The sequence below is a fragment of the Ochlerotatus camptorhynchus genome, unplaced genomic scaffold, assembly GCF_037179485.1.
Source record: "Ochlerotatus camptorhynchus isolate MF236.1 unplaced genomic scaffold, CSIRO-AGI_Acam_v1.1 ptg000050l, whole genome shotgun sequence".
Classification (NCBI taxonomy): Eukaryota; Metazoa; Arthropoda; class Insecta; order Diptera; family Culicidae; genus Ochlerotatus; species Ochlerotatus camptorhynchus.
The window spans coordinates 1,300,930-1,321,134 of NW_027040540.1; the positions used below are offsets into that span (position 1 = coordinate 1,300,930).

General features: G+C 40.8%; 3 protein-coding genes across 4 annotated transcripts; 2 read left to right on the forward strand and 1 right to left on the reverse strand.

The window, feature by feature from the left end:
- The first annotated feature begins 8,107 nt into the window (after positions 1-8,107).
- Wdr82 (WD repeat domain 82) lies at positions 8,108-9,441 on the forward strand. The gene is made up of 2 exons (XM_065239097.1): positions 8,108-8,983; positions 9,051-9,441. Exons 1-2 carry the CDS (start codon positions 8,284-8,286, stop codon positions 9,293-9,295), a joined length of 945 nt encoding a protein of 314 aa, XP_065095169.1. The 5' UTR covers positions 8,108-8,283; the 3' UTR covers positions 9,296-9,441.
- Positions 9,442-9,518: 77 nt separating this feature from the next.
- On the reverse strand, positions 9,519-13,049 carry AlaRS (alanine--tRNA ligase, cytoplasmic). 2 transcript variants are annotated; one of them, XM_065239100.1, is made up of 3 exons: positions 12,833-13,049; positions 10,957-12,621; positions 9,520-10,894 (listed from the first exon to the last, which is right to left on the reverse strand). In XM_065239100.1, exons 2-3 carry the CDS (start codon positions 12,610-12,612, stop codon positions 9,650-9,652), a joined length of 2,901 nt encoding a protein of 966 aa, XP_065095172.1. In that variant the 5' UTR covers positions 12,613-12,621; positions 12,833-13,049; the 3' UTR covers positions 9,520-9,649. The 2 variants fall into 2 exon arrangements, with proteins under 2 accessions (XP_065095173.1, XP_065095172.1); XM_065239101.1 differs by lacking the exon at positions 12,833-13,049 and having other exon boundaries at positions 9,519-10,894.
- Positions 13,050-14,270: 1,221 nt separating this feature from the next.
- LOC135717144 (mitochondrial ribosome-associated GTPase 2) lies at positions 14,271-15,599 on the forward strand. The gene is made up of 2 exons (XM_065239098.1): positions 14,271-14,458; positions 14,517-15,599. Exons 1-2 carry the CDS (start codon positions 14,315-14,317, stop codon positions 15,540-15,542), a joined length of 1,170 nt encoding a protein of 389 aa, XP_065095170.1. The 5' UTR covers positions 14,271-14,314; the 3' UTR covers positions 15,543-15,599.
- The last annotated feature ends 4,606 nt before the right edge of the window (positions 15,600-20,205 follow it).

Genomic DNA, 20,205 nt, shown 5'->3' on the forward strand with positions numbered 1-20,205 from the left:
GCCTCTTTCGTACTACGGCAAGTCGCCGAACGAGTGGAGTTTTACAAACTGGCCAAGTGGCCATCGACAGAAACGTGTAATCAAAACAACATCCGCTGGTTGATTCAAATTCCTAGACTTCAGTAAGCTACTGGGAGGGAGGTCCTTGGTTTCAACCAATACGATTCTAACAAAACAAATTTATCTTCCAGTGATATCTTCAAGACCAACCAGCTGATGAGCTCGTTTAGCAGATTTTGGACAACATTTTCAAACTGCTTTTTGAGGCCACAAACAACCCGAGCCAATATCCTAAATTGCACAAGTTCCTACAGAACGTGATTGGGTTCGATTCCGTGGATGACTAATGGTTTACAGCGTGCAGAACGAAAATCATCCTGTTTTAGAAATAATGCTATTCAGTTCTTCTGTGCTTTGAGAGCTGAATCAGAGAATGATAATCTTTCACAAATAGAAAAATAATCCGTATGGGGCTCAAGTGAAGCAATAATCATACATTGATGTATGGACAATTTGGTTCAGTGTAGTGGTGCTCAAATAAAACTGAGAGCGGAGTCCGTTCGCGAAACAAGAGAGATACCCGCATAAACGCGAACCATAAATTGACCTTACCTAAAATGGTTAAAAATTGTTTATAATCCCTGCTAAACTTTAACTGAAATGGTTATGGAATTTTACATGAACGTTTAATGATAAAGTTTCAATCTTATGTATTATGGTTTTTTGGAACTGGACCTTACAAATAATGGGTTGTTAAGAACCATAACCGTTCCAAATTCTTGTTTTCTCCATACATTTTCGGAAAGAGAACTATATTAGAACCTTTTAACTTATGGTTTGAGAACTTTAATGGTAATGGTTATGGTAGTCAGTAAGGTCCACGAATGGTTTTTCAACATCGATCAACTTTATGTGGAATATATCGCGAATTGGTTGCCTGTAATTTACTGATTACCAATTCACGATATATTCCACGTAAAGTTGAGCGATAATACAAAACCATTAATGGACCTTACTGACTACCATAACCATTACCATTAATGTTCTCAAATCATAAGTAAAAACGTTCTTATATAGTTCTCTTTCTGAAAATGTATGGAGAAAACAAGATTTTGGAATGGTAATGGTTCTTAACAACCCATTATTTGTAAGGTCCAGTTCCAAAAAACCATAATACATAAGGTTGAAACTTTATCATTAAACGTTCATGTAAAGTTCCATAACCATTTCAGTTAAAGTTTAGCAGGGATTATAAACAATTTTTAACCATTTTAGGTAAGGTCAATTTATGGTTCGCGTTTATGCGGGTACACTCAAAATAATTATCACATATCTAATGGATGAAATCCATGTGAATTTCACATAGCTTTCCGGTGATCACATAGCAGCAAATCCCACCACAAAATCATATGAATTTTATGAAGCCGATGAAATTCATTTGCAAGATCACATAAATTTAATGGGATCGCATAAATGTTATGTGAAATTCATATTAATTACATTAATATTGATTATGGATGAAAATCATGTGCATTTCCAATGGAAGCTACATGCAAACTTTTTTCGGTGTAGCAACCAGTGGAAACTAAAAAATCTCTTTTAATTTTTCAAAGGGACGTATCAGCTTTTGTAAACAATGCATTTGATCGTCGGTTTGGCTAAACTAACACCATAGAGGTAACTCTAAGACCACTGGGTCCCGAAGAAAATCATTATTATTTTTGGCTCACTCAGTACCAGAACAACGGTCCCAAACAGTCCCAAGGTATTTCACTCACCCCTGCATGTACTGCATGAATCCACACACCCCTGATGTTATCTGTCAAACTTTCATAGCGAATCAAAACAAACATAGTGTAGTAATAGAATTTCAACTAGAATAGGGTACGTTAATCGTTTGCTTGGGACCAATAGGCTACTAAAGTGGTGAGCCAATTTAAAATCGTTAGTTTCGTATTGATTGTTGCTAACACCACTAGGGGGCTGTCCATAAACTACGTAGACAGTTTAGGGGGGGGGGGTGTTGACAATTATCCACGGCCCATACAAATTTTAATTTTTTTGTATGGACAATTGTCTACGCAGGGGGAGGGGGGGGGTCAATAATCCCAAAAAACTGTCTACGTAGTTTATGAACAGGCCCTAGCAGGTAGGGGAAAATTTTCCCTATCTCAAGACCAACAATAATAAACAACCCTAATAAACGGACACCATACACTAACGATATCATACACAGCAAAAAAAGTTGTTGAAATTTACATCAAAACTGCTGCAACCAGGTCAATCCATCGGTTGTGTAATATCACATTGTACGATGTACATCGATTTTGCGAACAAAATTACATCCATTGATGTAATATTGTATCTGCTTTTTGCTATTACATCATTATTTCATACATCAGCTTAAATTACGTTGATCGATATTACATTTTTTTTTTGCTGTGTAGATTGTACGACCATACCTCATAAAGTTGGGATGATATCCTGAATTGGTGGTTAGGCGCTTCTTATGGTTGTTGTTTATGCGAGAATGCATTTGATCGTAGATTTGGCGTAACTGCACACAAAAAATAATCGTTAATAAAATTAAAAAAACCATTAGTAGAAATAAAAGTTTGCATTGGTTCTTTTTGGTAGAAAGCGGCTAGCTTTCAAAACAAAAGTAATCAAACTATCAATTCAAAAGTTACCCACTCCCTACTTTTAAAAGTTGAAACTTTCAAATCGAGTTGTAGAACTGTCAAATTGAAAGCATGGCAGTATTTAAATTAACAGCTGTAGGCCAAAATTAATAACCCCAAGACTACTTAGCATAGATCAACTACATTTTATCCACAACGAATTAATGTACATCCCTACCACTATCTACGAAATGTGTAAACTGTGTAGATTACGAACGAACTGAAAAACTCTCCAAACTCAGATAATAAAACATTCCATACTTCCACTTTGCAAAATTCAGACGCGTTTTATATTTTTCGTATTTTACGTTGGTGACGGCAAAAATTGAGAAACGTCTCAATTTTACGGGCTACAATTTTCTCAGAAGTGGGATTAGTATCCGCGAGTGTTTCTGTTGAAATGTCGGACGACGAATTTCACGGATTCGATGAGGACAAGTTGGTGCAGCGAGATGAAAACGAAGGAGGACAACATGGCGGCGGCGGTGTTTTGGGCGGTGCAAGCGGTTCGCATGGTGCGCAAACGGGCGAGCGGGAGCTGCTGACGCTGATGAGGCGATTTTTGTTTATTCTTGACGTGGCAGTGCAACCACATAATCAGGAACATCGAGAAAGACAGTTGCACCCGGATGAAGTCAGTAAATTGATTCCAACGTTTTCATGTGGAAGAGATGTCAGGAAATGGTGCTCCAATGTCAACCATTTCAAAACCTTGTATCACTGGACAGATCAAACGACGCTGATTTATGCTTCTTGTCGTTTGGAAGGAGCAGCTAGACAATGGTATCACCACAAACGAAGTGACAGACGGCTAACTGGCGAAGAAATCCATTGAAATAATGTGGTTCACTGTAATAGAATTTTCTTGGAAGCTTGTGCCATCATCCACCAGATGGGTTAGTTTTTTTGTTTTGATTTGAACAAAGTTGATTTTGTGTACAATGATTCTTTGACAGTGTGCAAAGAGTGTATCATTTTGTCATTTTTTTTATGCATTTCAGTTTTGAGTAGAGTGAAAGAGATAGAACCAAAACATTCTAATACATTTGGTAAAAATGCTAGTACAATCCAGTAGTAGTGTTGCCATGTGGTACAATCTAGTAGTAGTGCTGTTGCCATGTGGTACACTGAAAAATTGAAATAGCAGGTTAGTCACCAAAGTTTTCGAGCCTCTCCGTCTGTCACTTCGTTTGTTTGGGTGACATACATCGTCAGAGGACTTTCGTTGGATCCAATTTACGATCAAATCTCCGCCAGTAACTTCGACAACAGCCTGGACTTACTCAACCATATCCGTTTGTGCGAAGCGAACAACAACATGAAGCGTAAACGTCAACCAGTGGGTATTGTCAACAGGATCAATCAAAAGCAGCCAGATCAACCACCACGGATGGACGATCTACACCTCAACAGAAAATGCTTCAATTGTAACAAGATGGGTCATTTGTCAATTAATTGCTCTCAACCACAGCGAATGATCCGTTGCACGAAATGTCAGCGAATTGGACATGACGAATCAAAATGCGAACATGCACTAACTCAACATTGTCAGAAGGAGACTGGACACGATCAGCAGCAGCGTCACCAGATACAATCACGACAGCGATATGCACATCTAGCAGAAACGGCGGATGAGCGGCCACCGGCTGAGTTCGAAATTGATGAAAACGGTCGGTTCCAAGCGAATGTAGCAGATCAGTTCGAGACAGAACTGCTACTTGACACTGGTAGCAACAATCAATACGAAACTAACGATTTTAAATTGGCTCACCACTTTAGTAGCCTATTGGTCCCAAGCAAACGATTAACGTACCCTATTCTAGTTGAAATTCTATTACTACACTATGTTTGTTTTGATTCGCTATGAAAGTTTGACAGATAACATCAGGGGTGTGTGGATTCATGCAGAACATGCAGGGGTGAGTGAAATAGCTTGGGACTGCTTGGGACCGTTGTTCTGGTACTGAGTGAGCCAAAAATAATAATGATTTTCTTCGGGACCCAGTAGTCTTAGAGTTACCTCTATGCTGGTAGTGAGGTGAGTCTGTTGAAGAAGAAATTTGTTTCACATGGGGCAAATTTGCACTCGGTGCATTTTGACAATTTGATGATAGTAGGATTGAATAATGTGCCGGTTATGGCAGATTTTATCTATAAAACCAATATTATTTGCAAGTCGGTTAACTACGAGGTGGATTTCTTGGTGGTTTCAGATAATACGATGAATGTTAATGGATTGGTAGGCCGGAAATTTTTGAAAAATAACGACATTGAGAAAGTTAAGATGCTGTCTCGATCCACGATAACTTTTTCTAACAATTATGACTGTCAGCTGATGTCAGAAGCTTATGGACCTATACGAAACGATTGTGATCTTATTGGACGAGTTGTGTCTAGATATTTAGGACAACGTGGAAACATTTTCTATGATCAAGGATGTAACGAAACTGTTTAAAACAGAATATTTAAATCGAGCTCAACCATTGTCTCCATTAGTGTCGTATTCGTTTGGAGTCAAGCTGAAGGAAGATAAAGTCTATCATGCTTCACCTCAGCGACTGGCTTGATAAGATGATCAATGAACTTTTGAATTCTGGTGTGATAAGGGAAAGTAACTCTCCTTATTCAAGCAAGGTGGTTTTGACTAAGAAGAAAAATGACACCTATCGTCTTTGTGTCAATTTTCGAGCTTTGAATAAATTGTTTGAGCGTGATCATTTTCCAATCCCTGTGATTGAGGACCAAATTATGAAACTTGAAGATAAACGGTATTTTACTTCGCTGGATTTGAAAAACGGCTTTCACCACGTTGAAATTGATGAAGATTCACGTAAATATTTTTCGTTCGTAGTCGAAAATGGACAGTACGAATACACTCGTATGCCATTCGGGTATTGTAATGCTCCCGAGATATTTGTAAGATATATCAACCAAATGCTTTCCGAACTAATTCTGGATATGTAATTGTTTTCTTCGACGATATACTGATTGCTACATCTACAATCGAAGAACATATTAAAGTGCTCTTGACGTTGTTGCGTGTTCTTTCCGATAATCATGTGCAGCTAAATTTGTCTAAATGCAATTTCCTAAAAACTCGGATTGAATATCTGGGGTACGATGTGACTTTTAATCAGATTCAGCCATCCGATCGGCACGTTGCTGCAATCAGAGAATTTCCGTTTCCGAATTCTCTACGGGCTGTACAACGCTTTATAGGACTGGTCAGCTATTTTCGGAAGTTTATTGAAACACAGCGTGTTTCAAACAAACTTTTGACATGAAAGTATAATATAGTGTAAATAAAATGTGCCACTTTGAATAGGAAAAATAAATGTTGTCAATTTAAAAACAAGCATTTTCAATATAATATTTTTTTAATTATTTATATTATTTTTAATTTCTTGATAATATTTAATAGTATATACTATATTCTATAAATATGTTATTCATGTTATGTCTACCCGTTTTCCGAAGACGTCGCTGCTGTGGGCTCGAAGTTCTCCGATGATTTTTCCACTGCAGCTGATGGGATGCTTCATCCTGCAACTGGTACCTGTTCCGGGTATTTAGACTGCAAATGAGAAAGATAGAAATCAATATTGGAAACCTTTAGTTATCTCTTGTAAATACTTACATAAATCTATAAGCTGCATACAGGTATAGCTCCAATCACCCATAATTGCTAATTGTATCATTCTCAAGACGAACAGGGCTAGTAGATGGTTGTTCAAAACCGTCGTCGTATGACTAATGCAGTTGAAATTCAAGTACGGGTTCAACATATATGTATATATATGTCAAGTACGGAACCCTTTACACGTCGTCGATCAAAATGTGCAACTCATTCGTCCCTTTGGAATAAAAATTGTTCCCACTTCCATGTGGATGAATTGTGTGCAGGAGAAAGATGAAACATCCGCTGACCATTATTTCAGTGGTTTAGATATTTGGAATTGCAACAATGATTCTCCGTTCTACTTCCACCATGTCAGTTGATCCCGTAGGAATCGTCAGGTTATTCCCACGGAAGATGAGAAAATTCAAGATCAGAATAAGCTCTTCACTAAGTGCCTTGAATATCGAGTTAAATACGTTGATCTGTGGAGATGAAATTATTGGTTACGTTTCATACATAGATTCATCATCATCAATTATGATTTCGTAGTTTATTAAACTTACCGTGGAATCAATTACCACACTCAAAAAACTCATATGGAAGCAAGCCAAAACCATTCCTCCATCAATCGACGTCAACTCAAATTTAGCGCCAAATGGAGGTCAAGTGTTGCCAAAAACATCGCTATGAAAAGGTATTTTTGAAAGTTGATTAACTTTTATTTTAAAAGAATGCGCTTTTAAAATAACGAGTCGAGAGTAAAAGAAACACTTTCAAAACAAAACAATAACTTTTCATTTGAATATTTTCGTAGTTGAAACTACGAAATTTGCGAAACTTTTAATTTGAAAATGCATTATTTTTATTGCAACAATTTTTGTTCTTTGTGTGTGGTAGCTCGCCAACGCATGCTAACACTACCATCAGATCAAGACCACAATTGAAATGGCCTTAACTCCATTTTGTAAACAAACCTTGTAAGGCCAGTTTCTCGCGAACCAAATTCTTCATCCGCAAACCTAAACCACAATCGGCTAGAGGAGAATTTCCCCTACCTTTTCATTATGTTGGTTTGCTTTTGCGGATGATCTTTCTCACCCCAATGAGTCTGGGTTCAATCCCAGCCGAGGTCGGAGGGATTTTTCTGAGGCATAAAAATCTCTGGTCACGTCTTCCTTCGGAAGGGAAGTAAAGTCGTTGGTCCCGGCCCATGTGTGTTTGAATGGGTACGATATCCTATGCAGGTGTGGTAACTGCCTTCCTGCACATTCAATTGCCGTCAATGGATGACAGTCGATGTCCGTCAGTGATTAGGTCACGCTTTTACCACTACACCACCGGCGCCGGCTAATTAAGTTGATCGATAAATATTACTTTTTTTTTGCTGTGTTGTCTTAACATATTGGTACATACCTACCTTAAAACGGATTTCGCTCTCGAGTTTTCTACTAGTTTCCTGTTCCTGGGTCTGAATTGTCTGATTCAGACGTTTCGATGGCGATGGCGTATACGCTATTTTAAATTCCCAAATTTGGGTAGAATCCACCAAGATCGGTCAAAACTGAACCTACAAAAATGAGTAAACTATGTTGGGAGAGATAAGTTGACAAATGAACAAAGCCGATCGGATTCATGTCGATGTTGTTCATTTGTCAAGTTGTCACTCCCAACCGAGCTCCCAATATAGTATACCCATTTTTGGGTAGGTTCAGTATTGACCAATCTGGATAGATTCTACCCAAATTTGGGTGGATTTTGAAATAGCGTGCGTTCCTTTTTGACGTCTCTGCCGCATCGTTAGAGAAAATTTTGAACGCCACTACGTGCGAATCCAAACATAAAAGCAGTGCGTGGTTACAAAATCCTTAATTTTCCCGGTATTTTCCGTGAAAAAGTGTTTTATTCCTTTTTCTGTGTGACCAGTGCGTCCTCCGTGTGTGAGGACCAACCCCAACAGCCGTCAAACTGACTGCCGTCGTAAAAATGAAGCTGATCGACTCGGTCGTTCGAAGCTTCAAAGTGGCCAAAGTGTTCCGCGAGAACACCGACAAAATCAACGCAATCGATTACTCTTCCAATGGGGAGATGTTGATCAGTTGCAGCGAAGACGACCAGATTGTGCTGTACGATTGTGAAAAGGGAACCCAGATCCGGACGGTCAACTCGAAAAAGTACGGCGTGGATTTGATTCACTTTACCCACGCCAACAACACCGCGATTCACAGCTCGACCAAGGTGGACGATACGATCCGGTACCTGAGTTTACACGACAATAAGTACCTACGATACTTCCCCGGACATACGAAAAAGGTCATTTCGTTGAACATTTCACCGGTGGAGGACACTTTCCTGTCAGGATCGCTGGATAAGACGCTGCGTTTGTGGGACCTGCGGTCACCCAACTGCCAGGGGGTAATGCACCTGAATGGCCGTCCCGTTGCGGCGTACGACCCGGAAGGATTGATTTTCGCGGCCGGAGTGAACTCGGAGAGTATCAAGCTGTACGATTTGCGGTCGTTCGATAAGGGACCGTTCGTGACGTTCAAGCTGAACCAGGAGAAGGAATGCGATTGGACCGGGCTGAAGTTCTCGCGTGATGGCAAAACCATTCTGATCAGTACGAATGGATCGATCATCCGGTTGATCGATGCCTTCCACGGTACACCGCTGCAAACATTCACAGGTGAGTAACGGGCGAGAGATCCGGTCCTAATGATTGGAAGTGTGATGTTTTGTTTGTTTCCTTGTAGGTCACTTGAACAACAAGGGCATTCCGATTGAAGCATCGTTCAGTCCGGATTCGCAGTTCATATTTTCTGGCAGCACCGACGGACGGGTGCATGTGTGGAACGCAGATACTGGGTACAAAATATGCGTACTCAACGGAGATCATCCCGGCCCTATTCAGTGCGTCCAGTTCAATCCCAAGTTCATGATGTTGGCCTCGGCCTGCACCAACATGGCTTTCTGGCTTCCGACGGCGGAGGACGCCTAGGGTGTTAGAGTGAGCGATGGAGAGAGCGAGAAAGAAAGAAAGGAAATTCATACGGTGGTAATATTGAACTATTTTATACGTTTAACCGAGATATCGGCTTAAGGTTATCGATAGGACTAAATAAATAAGGTTTTCTGTAAATTGTATGAGCGTTGATTTATGTTTTCGTTCGGATGAGAAATGCCACACAAATTTGCCCAAAACAGCTAGCTTTCAGTTAAATTTATTTTAAAAGCTGATCTTAGCATCGGTGATTTTAAGTATGGAAAGTATAATTTAAGCAACTTAATTCGATATCCAAACTGTTACAATTGAAAAAATGCACTTCCGGTAGGTTCATTCCTGTTCCATGCTTTAGGACAGCTTGGAAGCAGCAAACTGCCGTGCCAGTTCCAGAATCTCTTCCACCTTGTCAAAGTTCCCACCGGAAGCTTGAGCTGATTCCGGTTTGCCACCGCCTTTTCCGCCCATCTTCGGAGAAATGTGCGAAATCCACTCGTTTGCCTTCAGTCCTTTCTCGACGGCCGACTTCGGAACCGAAGCTAGACAAAAGATCTTCTTCGAATCCGGATCGGATGAAACGAACAGTGCCGACTGTTCGGGGTTGATTTTGCGGACTTCCTTCAGGGCGGAATCCAGTGCCTTGGTGTTGTTGTAAGCGTCCATTCGATGGACGAGGAACAAAGCATCCTTATTGGCTTCGGATAGTTCCTTGGCCTTCTCTACGACCGTTGTCGAGAGGGCAGCCCTTACGGCACGTTCCTTGTCGTCCAGAGCTTTCTTGAGTGATTTGAGAACGTTCCGGATTTCGTCCTTCTTGACGTAGGGAATGACAGCTTGCGAGACGTCTTCGTTTAGTTCGACGATCTTCTTGACGTGCTCCTTGGAGTCTTTGCCAGTTTTATCGGCATCGATGGTGGCTTTTAGAGCATTCAATTCAGTTTCGAGCAGTTCGGTTTTCTTGAGTGCCTTCAAAGCTTCGGGTCCGGTCAGGGCGACAATGCGACGGATTCCCTTAGCGATGGCTTCTTCGGTGGTGATGACAAAATCCCACATGTGACCGGATTGATGCAGATGAGTGCCGCCGCAAAATTCAACGGAGGTTTCAACTCCTTCCTCACCGTTCGGGTTGGCTGCCAGGGTTTCGACCGGAACACCGAACGAAATTACACGCACCGGATCCGGGTAGACTTCGTCGAAAACCGATCGGAGGCCCTTGATGCTCTTGGCAACGGACAGTTTGGATTCCTTCGCGTAGACTTGCATGTTCTTCTTGACAACCTCGCGGGTGAGACGTTCCGCTTCGGCGACCTGTTCGATGGTCATGGCGGATTTGGTGGTGAAATCGAAGCGCAGCTTCTCCGGAACGACCAATGAACCACGCTGATCCGTGTCCTGGCCGAGAACCTTCAGTAGGGAATGATTGAGGGCGTGCGTGGCCGAGTGGTTCTTCATCGTGAGCTGACGACGGACCGTGTCCATGTGGCAGGCGACTTCATCGCCAACGCGCAGCGTTCCTTCCACGACACCAATGTGCAGGATGTATCCTCCACGGTTGTATGTCAGATTGACGTTGAATTCCGTGCTTTCATCGTTGACCTGTAAAATGGGGAATGAGGGTCAAAAGTTGCTAGGGAAAGATTGTCATTAATCAAAATTACCTTGACCAAATAGCCTTGATCGTAGATCTGGCCACCACTTTCGGCGTAGAAGTTGGTCTTGTCCAGAATCACGGCGCACTCCTGTCCAGCTTGAACTTCGTCCACGAAAGCGTTATTGGCGCGCAATGCCAGGACCTTTCCATTGCACGATTCAAACTTGTACTCTGCCATTGGATCAGTATCGGCTTGGTATAGGTACTTGAAAGAATCGTCCGTCGTCGGAACCTTCTTCTCCTGCAACTCGGAGATGGCATGCACATCCAGATCCACTGTGGCAACTTTGGATTTCTCCTTGCCTTGGGACAGAATGTACGACTGGTGCTTGGCCTTCTCATAGCCCTCCATATCGATGGTCATGTTCTTCTCCTCGGCCATCAGTTGGGTCAGATCAATCGGGAAACCGTAGGTATCGTACAGTCGCCAAGCGACGTCTCCAGGGATGACCTTGCTGTCACCCAGCTTGGCAATAGTTCGGTTCAGGAGGTTTCGTCCGCGAGTCAATGTCTTCAAGAATTGTTGCTCCTCTTCGTTGATGATGTTCTTGATGTGTTGGGGATCTTTCTTGACTTCCGGGAAGGTGTCTCCAAGCAAGAGTACGACCGTGTCTACTAGCGTAGCGAAGAAGCCAGGCTTGGCGTTAAGTTTCTCGGTGGCATAGCGGACTGCACGGCGGAGAATTCTTCGCAGCACATAACCTCGACCGGTATTGTCCGGGAAACCACCGTCAGCGAGCGCAATCGTGATAGTACGAGCATGGTCTGCCAGGACTCGATAGGCCATGTCAACGCCATCCACATCGGCAGTTCCAACGCGTCCTTGATAATCAGGAGCTCCAGTTCCTTTCTGAATAGCCTCAAACAACGGTACAAATACATCCGTATCGTAGTTTGACCGCTTGTCCTGGATAACTGATACGAGACGTTCGTATCCCATGCCACAATCAATGTGTTTTTTCGGGAGTGACTTTAAGGATCCGTCCTGCTCGCGATTGAACTGAATGAACACCAAGTTCCAGATTTCCAACACGTCCGGATCGTCCATATTGACCAACTCCGGTACGCTTCGACCTCCAATTCGGTCAAAGTGCAACTCCGAGCAAGGACCGCACGGACCCGTCTCCCCCATCTCCCAGAAATTGTCCTTCATGCTTCCGGGAAGGATATGCTCTTCCTTTACGCCCAACTTCAACCACAACTCACGACACTCCAAATCCGGTTCCAAACCGGACTCCGGATGTCCTCCAAAGTAAGTCACATACAACCGATCCTTCGGGAGTTTCAACCTTTCCGTCAGCAGCTCCCAAGCCCAGGTACAGATCTCCTTCTTGAAGTAATCTCCAAAGGACCAATTTCCCAACATCTCAAAGAACGTATGATGGTACACGTCCTTTCCGACGTCATCCAGATCGTTGTGCTTGCCACCGGCACGGATGCACTTCTGGGTATTGGCCGTACGAACCCACTTGGCCATGTCGCTGTTCGGCTCGACCGTTCCCAGGAAGATTGGCTTGAATTGGTTCATTCCGGCGTTGGCAAACAACAGCGTCGGATCGTCCATTGGAATCGTCGACGAAGAGTGCACATAGAGATGCTGCTTCTCCTTGAAAAAGTCCAGGAAAATGTTCCGGATCTGCTTCGCCGTCAGTGAGGTGTCCATTTTCTCGTCCTGCAAAACACAACTGGTTTAGCTTTCACTTTCGCCAATCGCTTAGCTCGCAATAATATGTGGCACTTTACCCCATCCCCTCCAAACACTGCAGAGCTGTATTACTCACATTGCAGCTAGAGCAAGTCTTGCATTCTAATTTCATCATCCGCCACCGCCACGACGGGGATTCAGCCCCGGATCATAACAAGGGGGTGGTTAGGTCACTTACCTGTACTAACAGTGTTCTGCTTCTTAAAAAAGACAGACGCAAAATAGTCCTTCAGTCAGATCTAAACCAGTAAACCCAGCAACTTTTAATCCACGTTTTTATTTTCTGTCACACGGAGGAATTGCCTTTCTCTTGCCACCGCACACTCTACTGGTGCAATTTTTCTTTTCTGCCCCGCAGTCCGCCGAACGAACACAGAAAAAAAGCAATCCACACGGTTACGTACCCTGAAGACGAATGGCAGAGTTTGACAGATTGCGTTTTTGCCGTGGTCGCGAATGTTTTTTTTTCGCAGATGCACAAATCTCTCGGATGCACTTTACTGTCAAAGTGGCAAACGTCTGAATGTTTTGTGAGGGGTAGGAAGTAGAAGTTCTGCAAACGCACTCCGTTTATATTGCTTGACCTTACCAAAAATTGATAAAAAAAAATTTATAATCCCAGCTAAACTTTATGTGGAACGGTTGTGGAACTTTATATGAACGTTTATGTGATAAAGTTTTAACCTTATGTATTATGGTTTTTTGGAAGTGGATTTTAAAAATAATGGATTGTTAAGAGCCATTATCATTTCAAATTCTGATTTTGTCCATACATTTTCGGAAAAGGAAATATATCAAAACCTTTTTATTTTTAATTTGAGAAGTAACATCAAAATGGTTATGGTAGTCAGTAAGGTCAATGGATGGTTTTATTTCGATAAACTTTATGTGGAATACATCGCGGTTGCTTGTAAATTAATGATTACCAATTCACGATATATTGCACGTAAAGTTCACCGACAATACAAAACCATTCATGGACCTTACTGACTAACATAACCATTACCATTGACATTACGACCCAAATGACCTAAAAAGTTTAAAGGTCGATAATAGACCAACAAAAAAACAAACAAACCATTAACATTCTCAACCCATGAGTAAAAGGTTCTAATATAGTTTTTTTTCCGAAAATTTATGGAGAAAACAAGAATTTTGAATGGTAATGGTTCTTAACAACCCATTATTTGTAAGGTTCACTTCCAAAAAAACATAATACATACGGTTAAAACTTTATCACGCAAACGATCATGTAAAGTTCCATAACCATTTCAGTTAAAGCTTAGCAGGTATTATAAACAATTTTTAACTATTTTCGGTAAGATCAAGTTATGGTTCGCATTTATGTGGGAAGAGAGAATTGTATTATTACCATTATGGGAAAAATGAAAATTTTAACGTTGAAAATATCATTGTTGATATTATGTTTTACTTAAATTTACAAATTATGCTGAGAAAATGTCAAATTTAGTTATCATTTTTTTGACCAATTATGAATTCTTTACTTCCCACTATATAAAAGTGCATCTTGCCGGTTGTGCTCCGTCGATCAAAATGTAAACACAGAATTGTTTTGTAATCCATTCGCGTGTTATGTGCTGAAAATCAAAATCCGGTTAATTTTTTCGATTTTTCCGGTGAATTTGAGTGTATCCGTGAAATGATTCCTTCCCTGCTAAGATACCTATCCCGTCGAATACCGGTTCGGCCGACGTCGGTTCTTCTGCTGGAAAATGCAAACTTTTCCTCCCAGCGCGTAGCGATTGCCCTGCGCAGCAAAAAGGCCAAATCCGATAAACCAACCGTAAGTTTTTATTCTTCGATCCAACGGCCTTTTTCAAGCTAGCCATTTCCATCCGCAGACCCAATACTTCGTAGACTGCAAACACGTCCGCACGGTCGGTGGCAAGGGTGGCGACGGGTGCGTCTCGTTCCTGCGGCTTTGGTGCAACGAAAATGCCGGTCCCGATGGCGGCGACGGAGGAAATGGTGGGCACGTCGTACTGCAGGCCAGCTCGGATGTGCGTGATTTGAACCACGTGACGACATTGCTCTCGGCGGACGGTGGAGACAACGGGCGGAACAAGGATTGCCACGGGAAGAATGCCAGCCACACGGTGGTGAAAGTGCCTCTGGGGACGATCGTTAAAACCGCCACCGGTAAAGTCGTTGGCGATCTGGACACCGAAGGAACGATGTTTGTCACTGCACGAGGCGGTGCTGGAGGAAAGGGAAACCATTTCTTCATAAGTGACCTGGAACATGCTCCCCAGGTGGCGGAGTTCGGAGGACAAGGAGAAGACAAATCCTACGTTCTAGAATTGAAAAGCATGGCCCACGTGGGATTCATTGGACTGCCAAACGCGGGAAAAAGTACTCTGCTCAGAGCAATCTCCCGGGCACGGCCCAAAGTAGCTTCGTATCCCTTCACCACGTTAAAACCTCACCTCGGAATGGTCCAGTACGATGACTACGAACAGATTGCGGTTGCTGATTTACCCGGTTTGATTCCAGACTCGCACAAAAACAAAGGCCTTGGCATTCAGTTCCTCAAGCACGTGGAACGTTGCAATGTTCTGCTGTTTGTTGTGGATGTATCGTTGGAGGAACCGTGGAACCACTACCACACTCTAATGCACGAATTGACTATGTTCAGTGAGGAACTTGCCAACAGGCCAAAGATGATCATTGCTAACAAGATCGACCTTCCGGAAGCGGAGAAGAATTTGCAGTTGCTTCAGCATCACGTTGATGTGCCGGTGATACCGATCAGTGCCAAGATGGGGACGAACATCTCGCAATTGCTGAAGGAGATCAGGGAGGTTTATGATAGTTTGAAGAAAGAACAGAAAGCAGAGACTGGTGAACAGTCGGGGAATAATCGGTAGATATAAGATTATCTTGTGATTCACTCAGTAACTCACTAATGTATCCTGAGCGCCTGTATAGTGCATAGGGCAAATAATCTTGTGAACGCAGGTATAGAAATGTATAGTTTGTTGATAAACTTAAAGTGTTAAAACCATGAATGTGAAACTTTATTTCCGATGAATTAATAGAGAAATTGATGTAGCATGGATTTGAATGGATTGAACGGGAATACGGACGATCAATTTGAACCTGGCTCTATTTGCCAAATTTATAGTCGTTGAATCGAAATTTGTCGATAAAAGGTAAACGATGTTAGCAATTTCATGAAATTTATAATTTTGCGTATTGAATATTGGTTCCATTTAGATCAGGCCTGCCCAAAGTTTTTTATTCGCGGGCCAAATATCGTAATGCATGTCAGGACGGGCTGGACCGTTTTTATTACAGCATTTACTCCACCTAATTTTACCACGGATTTATAGGCTTTTATTTCATTGTCTAACATAAACTATACGGAGCCGAAATACTTTAAAACAATTTTAGAATTGATTTTATAACATTAATCCAAAGCATCTGACAATGACTAACGAGATCGCTTTTGCTTCGTGTGACTTCAATGTGCCGTTAGGGGAAAGTGGGACAGTTTCAGCAAATAGATAATTTGGCCATCCCCCTAAAAATCATTTAGTAGTGCGGATATTCTGAAAGTGTTGGATTAGCTCAAAATGTTGTAAGATTTCTTAATCAGAAAATAAGGTTTATCAGTAGTTTCTAAGAACTAATCGTTTATATTCCTTCAGCTGCTGCATAAATGCTCATTGTGTGTATGCCAAACCATTTCAAATCATTTTTCACTTTCACTCATTGAATATAATAATTGTCTAGTGGATTTACTTCCAGGAACAACATACGAGCTGAAACTTGAAATGTTTTTTGATGGGGTTCTGAGACATGGATAATTTGTATAAATTTTAAACTTAGAGCATTTTTTAAAACCCAGGACCTAATAAAAATAGGTTTTAAATAATTAAGAAAAAAACATATCTTTTTTTAAATGAGGAACTTGCAAAAGTTTCACAGTTTATGGAGGAGGAGGATTTAAAGTAAATTTCCAGAGTTCTGAGGAGGATGCCAAGATTCTGACTAAGATTGCAAAGTAATTTTGAAGAGAATTGTAAGGAGGAGAACTACAAGTTTCTTGTGAGTAGAATTCAAAGAGAAGAAGGGGAATCCAACCGGAATTCTGGAAATAATGCAAAGAAAATTAATTCTAAGAAAAGTTTCAAGGAAATTTCCAACGGAGCTTTGAGGTAAATTTAAAGGAATATTTAGGAAAGATTCAAGACTATTCCTGTAATAATTTTTAGAGAACTCAAAAAAGAGGAATTCTAAGGAGCATTTCATGAAATTTACGGGACCACTCCAAGAGAATTCTGTGTGGAATTCAGATAATTTCTAGGGAATTTTACGAGAATAGCAAGCGAATACTGAGGAGTTCTTTTATTATTTTAAATAAGTGCAATTACATTAGCAAAATTACCATCTTAGCGTCCCTTGGTGGGAATTTGTGTGGGAGCGCGCTATCAATTTGTTAGTTTACTGTCAAACAGTGAAGCTATTATTTTGCTTTAAATCTTCATTTAAAAATCGAGATGGGTCCAAAAGTTCGAAAAAATATCGTTGGTCTCAGAAAACAAAGCTCTTTCAGATGATGGGAATCATGGGAATTCCTATAGGTAATACAGCAAACTCAATTATGACTTTGACTTAACCTTTATGCGCAATTAATGTCCAGCCCTGAAATGAATTCTTTATGCATTAGTGGTAACAAGGGCATAGTGAACAGGTGTGACATAATGAGCATCCCGCACTCCAGTCCCAAATTTCTAATTGACCAATTAATTTGTTTTGAATTAATCATTTTGTCAAGCTTCTGCATTCATGTTCACAGATGACACTGCAGTGCAAAACATTTTTTTTTTTTTTTTGAACTTTCTTGCAGGGAATTCCTGCAGTGCAAAACATATCTGGTACCTCTATATATGCATTTAGATTATTATTCGAAGTCCCTCCTTTTTTACACATTCTGCACACAAAATAGCTCACCCCTCACAGAATTTCCCGTCGATTTTTATGAATGGGGCGGGGCATAAAGTATCTTTTGCGCATAATATGTTAAAAAGGAGGGACTTCAAATGTTAAAGTAAATGCATATATAGAGGTACCAGACATGTTTTGTAGTGTCAGGTACTCTATTTTGTAATCTGCGAAAGGGAAATCACAAATCGAGTGTCAACAAAATACATGGCATGTTGAGAGATTAAGGTCGTGAGAGTAAATTTTCTCTCTCAAATTTGAATTTTTTGACTCTCTGGGAACTGGTAGTCAAACAGGTAAAACTGTATGGAGAAAAAACATTTTTATTTAATTGTAGCTTGTTTAACAATAATTTCCCGGAACAAACTGAACGACAAAGTCCCTGATTAATTTTTTTAGGTTGTCGTTCACTTTTTTTGACCTAAATATGTACCGAAAGCGAATTATTCCCACTTCTCTCAATTTCTATATGGCGATCTTTATAACTTCCAACCAACGGAATAGCCATTAATTGGTAAAATTGTTTAATCATTAATGAGTTAAGCCACTTTTCTTCAAAATGGTTCTTTTTTTACTCATTAATGAGTACTTTCAAGTTAGCGTGTAAAACGCTCCATACATAACAAAACGACAACGTACACTCTAACATTATAGTACACATTAATCAGTACAATTTCATCCATTTTGAGATAAAGTAGGTTAACCCATTAAATTGGTGAAAAATTTACCCATTAATGAGTAACGTTTACCCACTAATGTGCAATAATTTAATTTAATTGGGTAATTTTTTTACCCATTAAATGGGTTACGCGATAACTTTAAAGTACCCATTAATGAGTAGAAAAAGACCCATTTTGAAAAAAAGTGGCTTAACTTATTAATGAGTAATAAATTTACCCAATAATGAGTATCTGTTACCCACTAGTGAGTAACAGTTACTCATTAATGGATAACAGATAGTCGTTAATGAGTAACAATATTACTCATTTAAGGGGGTAGTCCAGTCTGGAAATTTCAAAAAATCTTTTTTATTTTTTGGCTTAAAAAATACTTTGGAATGTCTACTTTGACATAGACTTGACCACAAGTCCACAAGTGACATCGTTCCAAAGTTATAGGCCGATTAGTGGACTCGTGTCCAGACGCTCCAAGCGCGCTCAGGTGAGCGCTCGGAGTACCCGCCCGTTACCGGCGAAACGGCGTGTCTTAGTAGTTCCAACTGCTGCCGCGATTATCTCTAAACGATGTTTTCAAAATTGGCGGGCGCTGTATTTTAGAAACGGCTCATTCGATTTAAACGGCGATTTAATTTTCGAGTTAAGTACCTTTTTTTCTAGTCTTGTACGTAGCCGATTTTCCAGTCTGGTAAATCTTTTGAAAAAAAGAATCAAAAATGGATTTTTGGTGCAAGCTTTTATCTCCAATTTTAGGGTACAAAAACGGACTGTTTTTTTCAAAACGTCGCCAAATTTTTATTTTTCAACCAAATCAAAAACGGGTGCCTAGAAGACTGGGTCATCTATCAGAGAATAACCTAAAGCTTTGAAGTCATTATTGTTAATTTTGCGGTTACCGTGTAGGGGAAGGAGGGGCATAGTGAACACCATAATTTTATCATAGAAAAACAGACATAACACATTGAATATTTTTCAATATAAAACATCGTCGCGTAAAACACAACCGCCATCTGTTGAGTATACTGTGTGGGTAGTACGCTGAACAGATGGCGATAGTGTGTAAACGACAAACGCAAGGGTTTTGACTATGCGCGCCACAGGTGGCAGTACTACCAACTAAAAACATTGACCGTTAAATGTGTGTTCGATGAACAAATTGCCAGTGTTATGTCTGTTTGTCTGTGATTTTATCATTTTGAGAAATCCAAGGCATCGTCGCGCTAAAACACAACTGCCATCTGTTGAGTATACTGTGTGGGTAGTACGCTGAACAGATGGCGATAGTGTGTAAACGACAAACGCAAGGGTTATTGACTATGCGCGCCACAGGTGGCGGTACTACCAACTAAAAACATTGACCGTTAAATGTGTGCTCGATGAACAAATTGCCAGTGTTATGTCTGTTTGTCTGTGATTTTATCACGAAGCCCACTATGCCCCTTCTTCCCCTAATTACTAGTGGTATTGACACCTCTACACTGAAAAAAGTTTTCACTTAGTTTCTATTAGGAATGCACATAACATTTTTCCAATAAAAAAATAATGATTGTTATCTGAATATCTCATCGCATAAGAAATTCTAGATGAGAAATCATATAGATTTCATTGGAAACTTAACGTTCATGTGATTTAGTGGTGCAATTTACAATTATGAGATCACATGAAAGTTATGTGAAATTCACATGGATATTTTCCAGCATCTGAAGCCCAATCCGCGTCGGCAAATCTCACTAGTGCATATCCTTCTTGGTGTATAGAAGCTTCATGTCCTTTGTGCCTTTTAAGTAGCGAGCGATTCTCTTCAAAGTTTGCCAATGGGAATCTCCTGGATTCTACTATTAACTAGGTATCCTATCGAGTAGTTAATATCCGAACAAACACATAGCATTGCGTACATGATACTTCC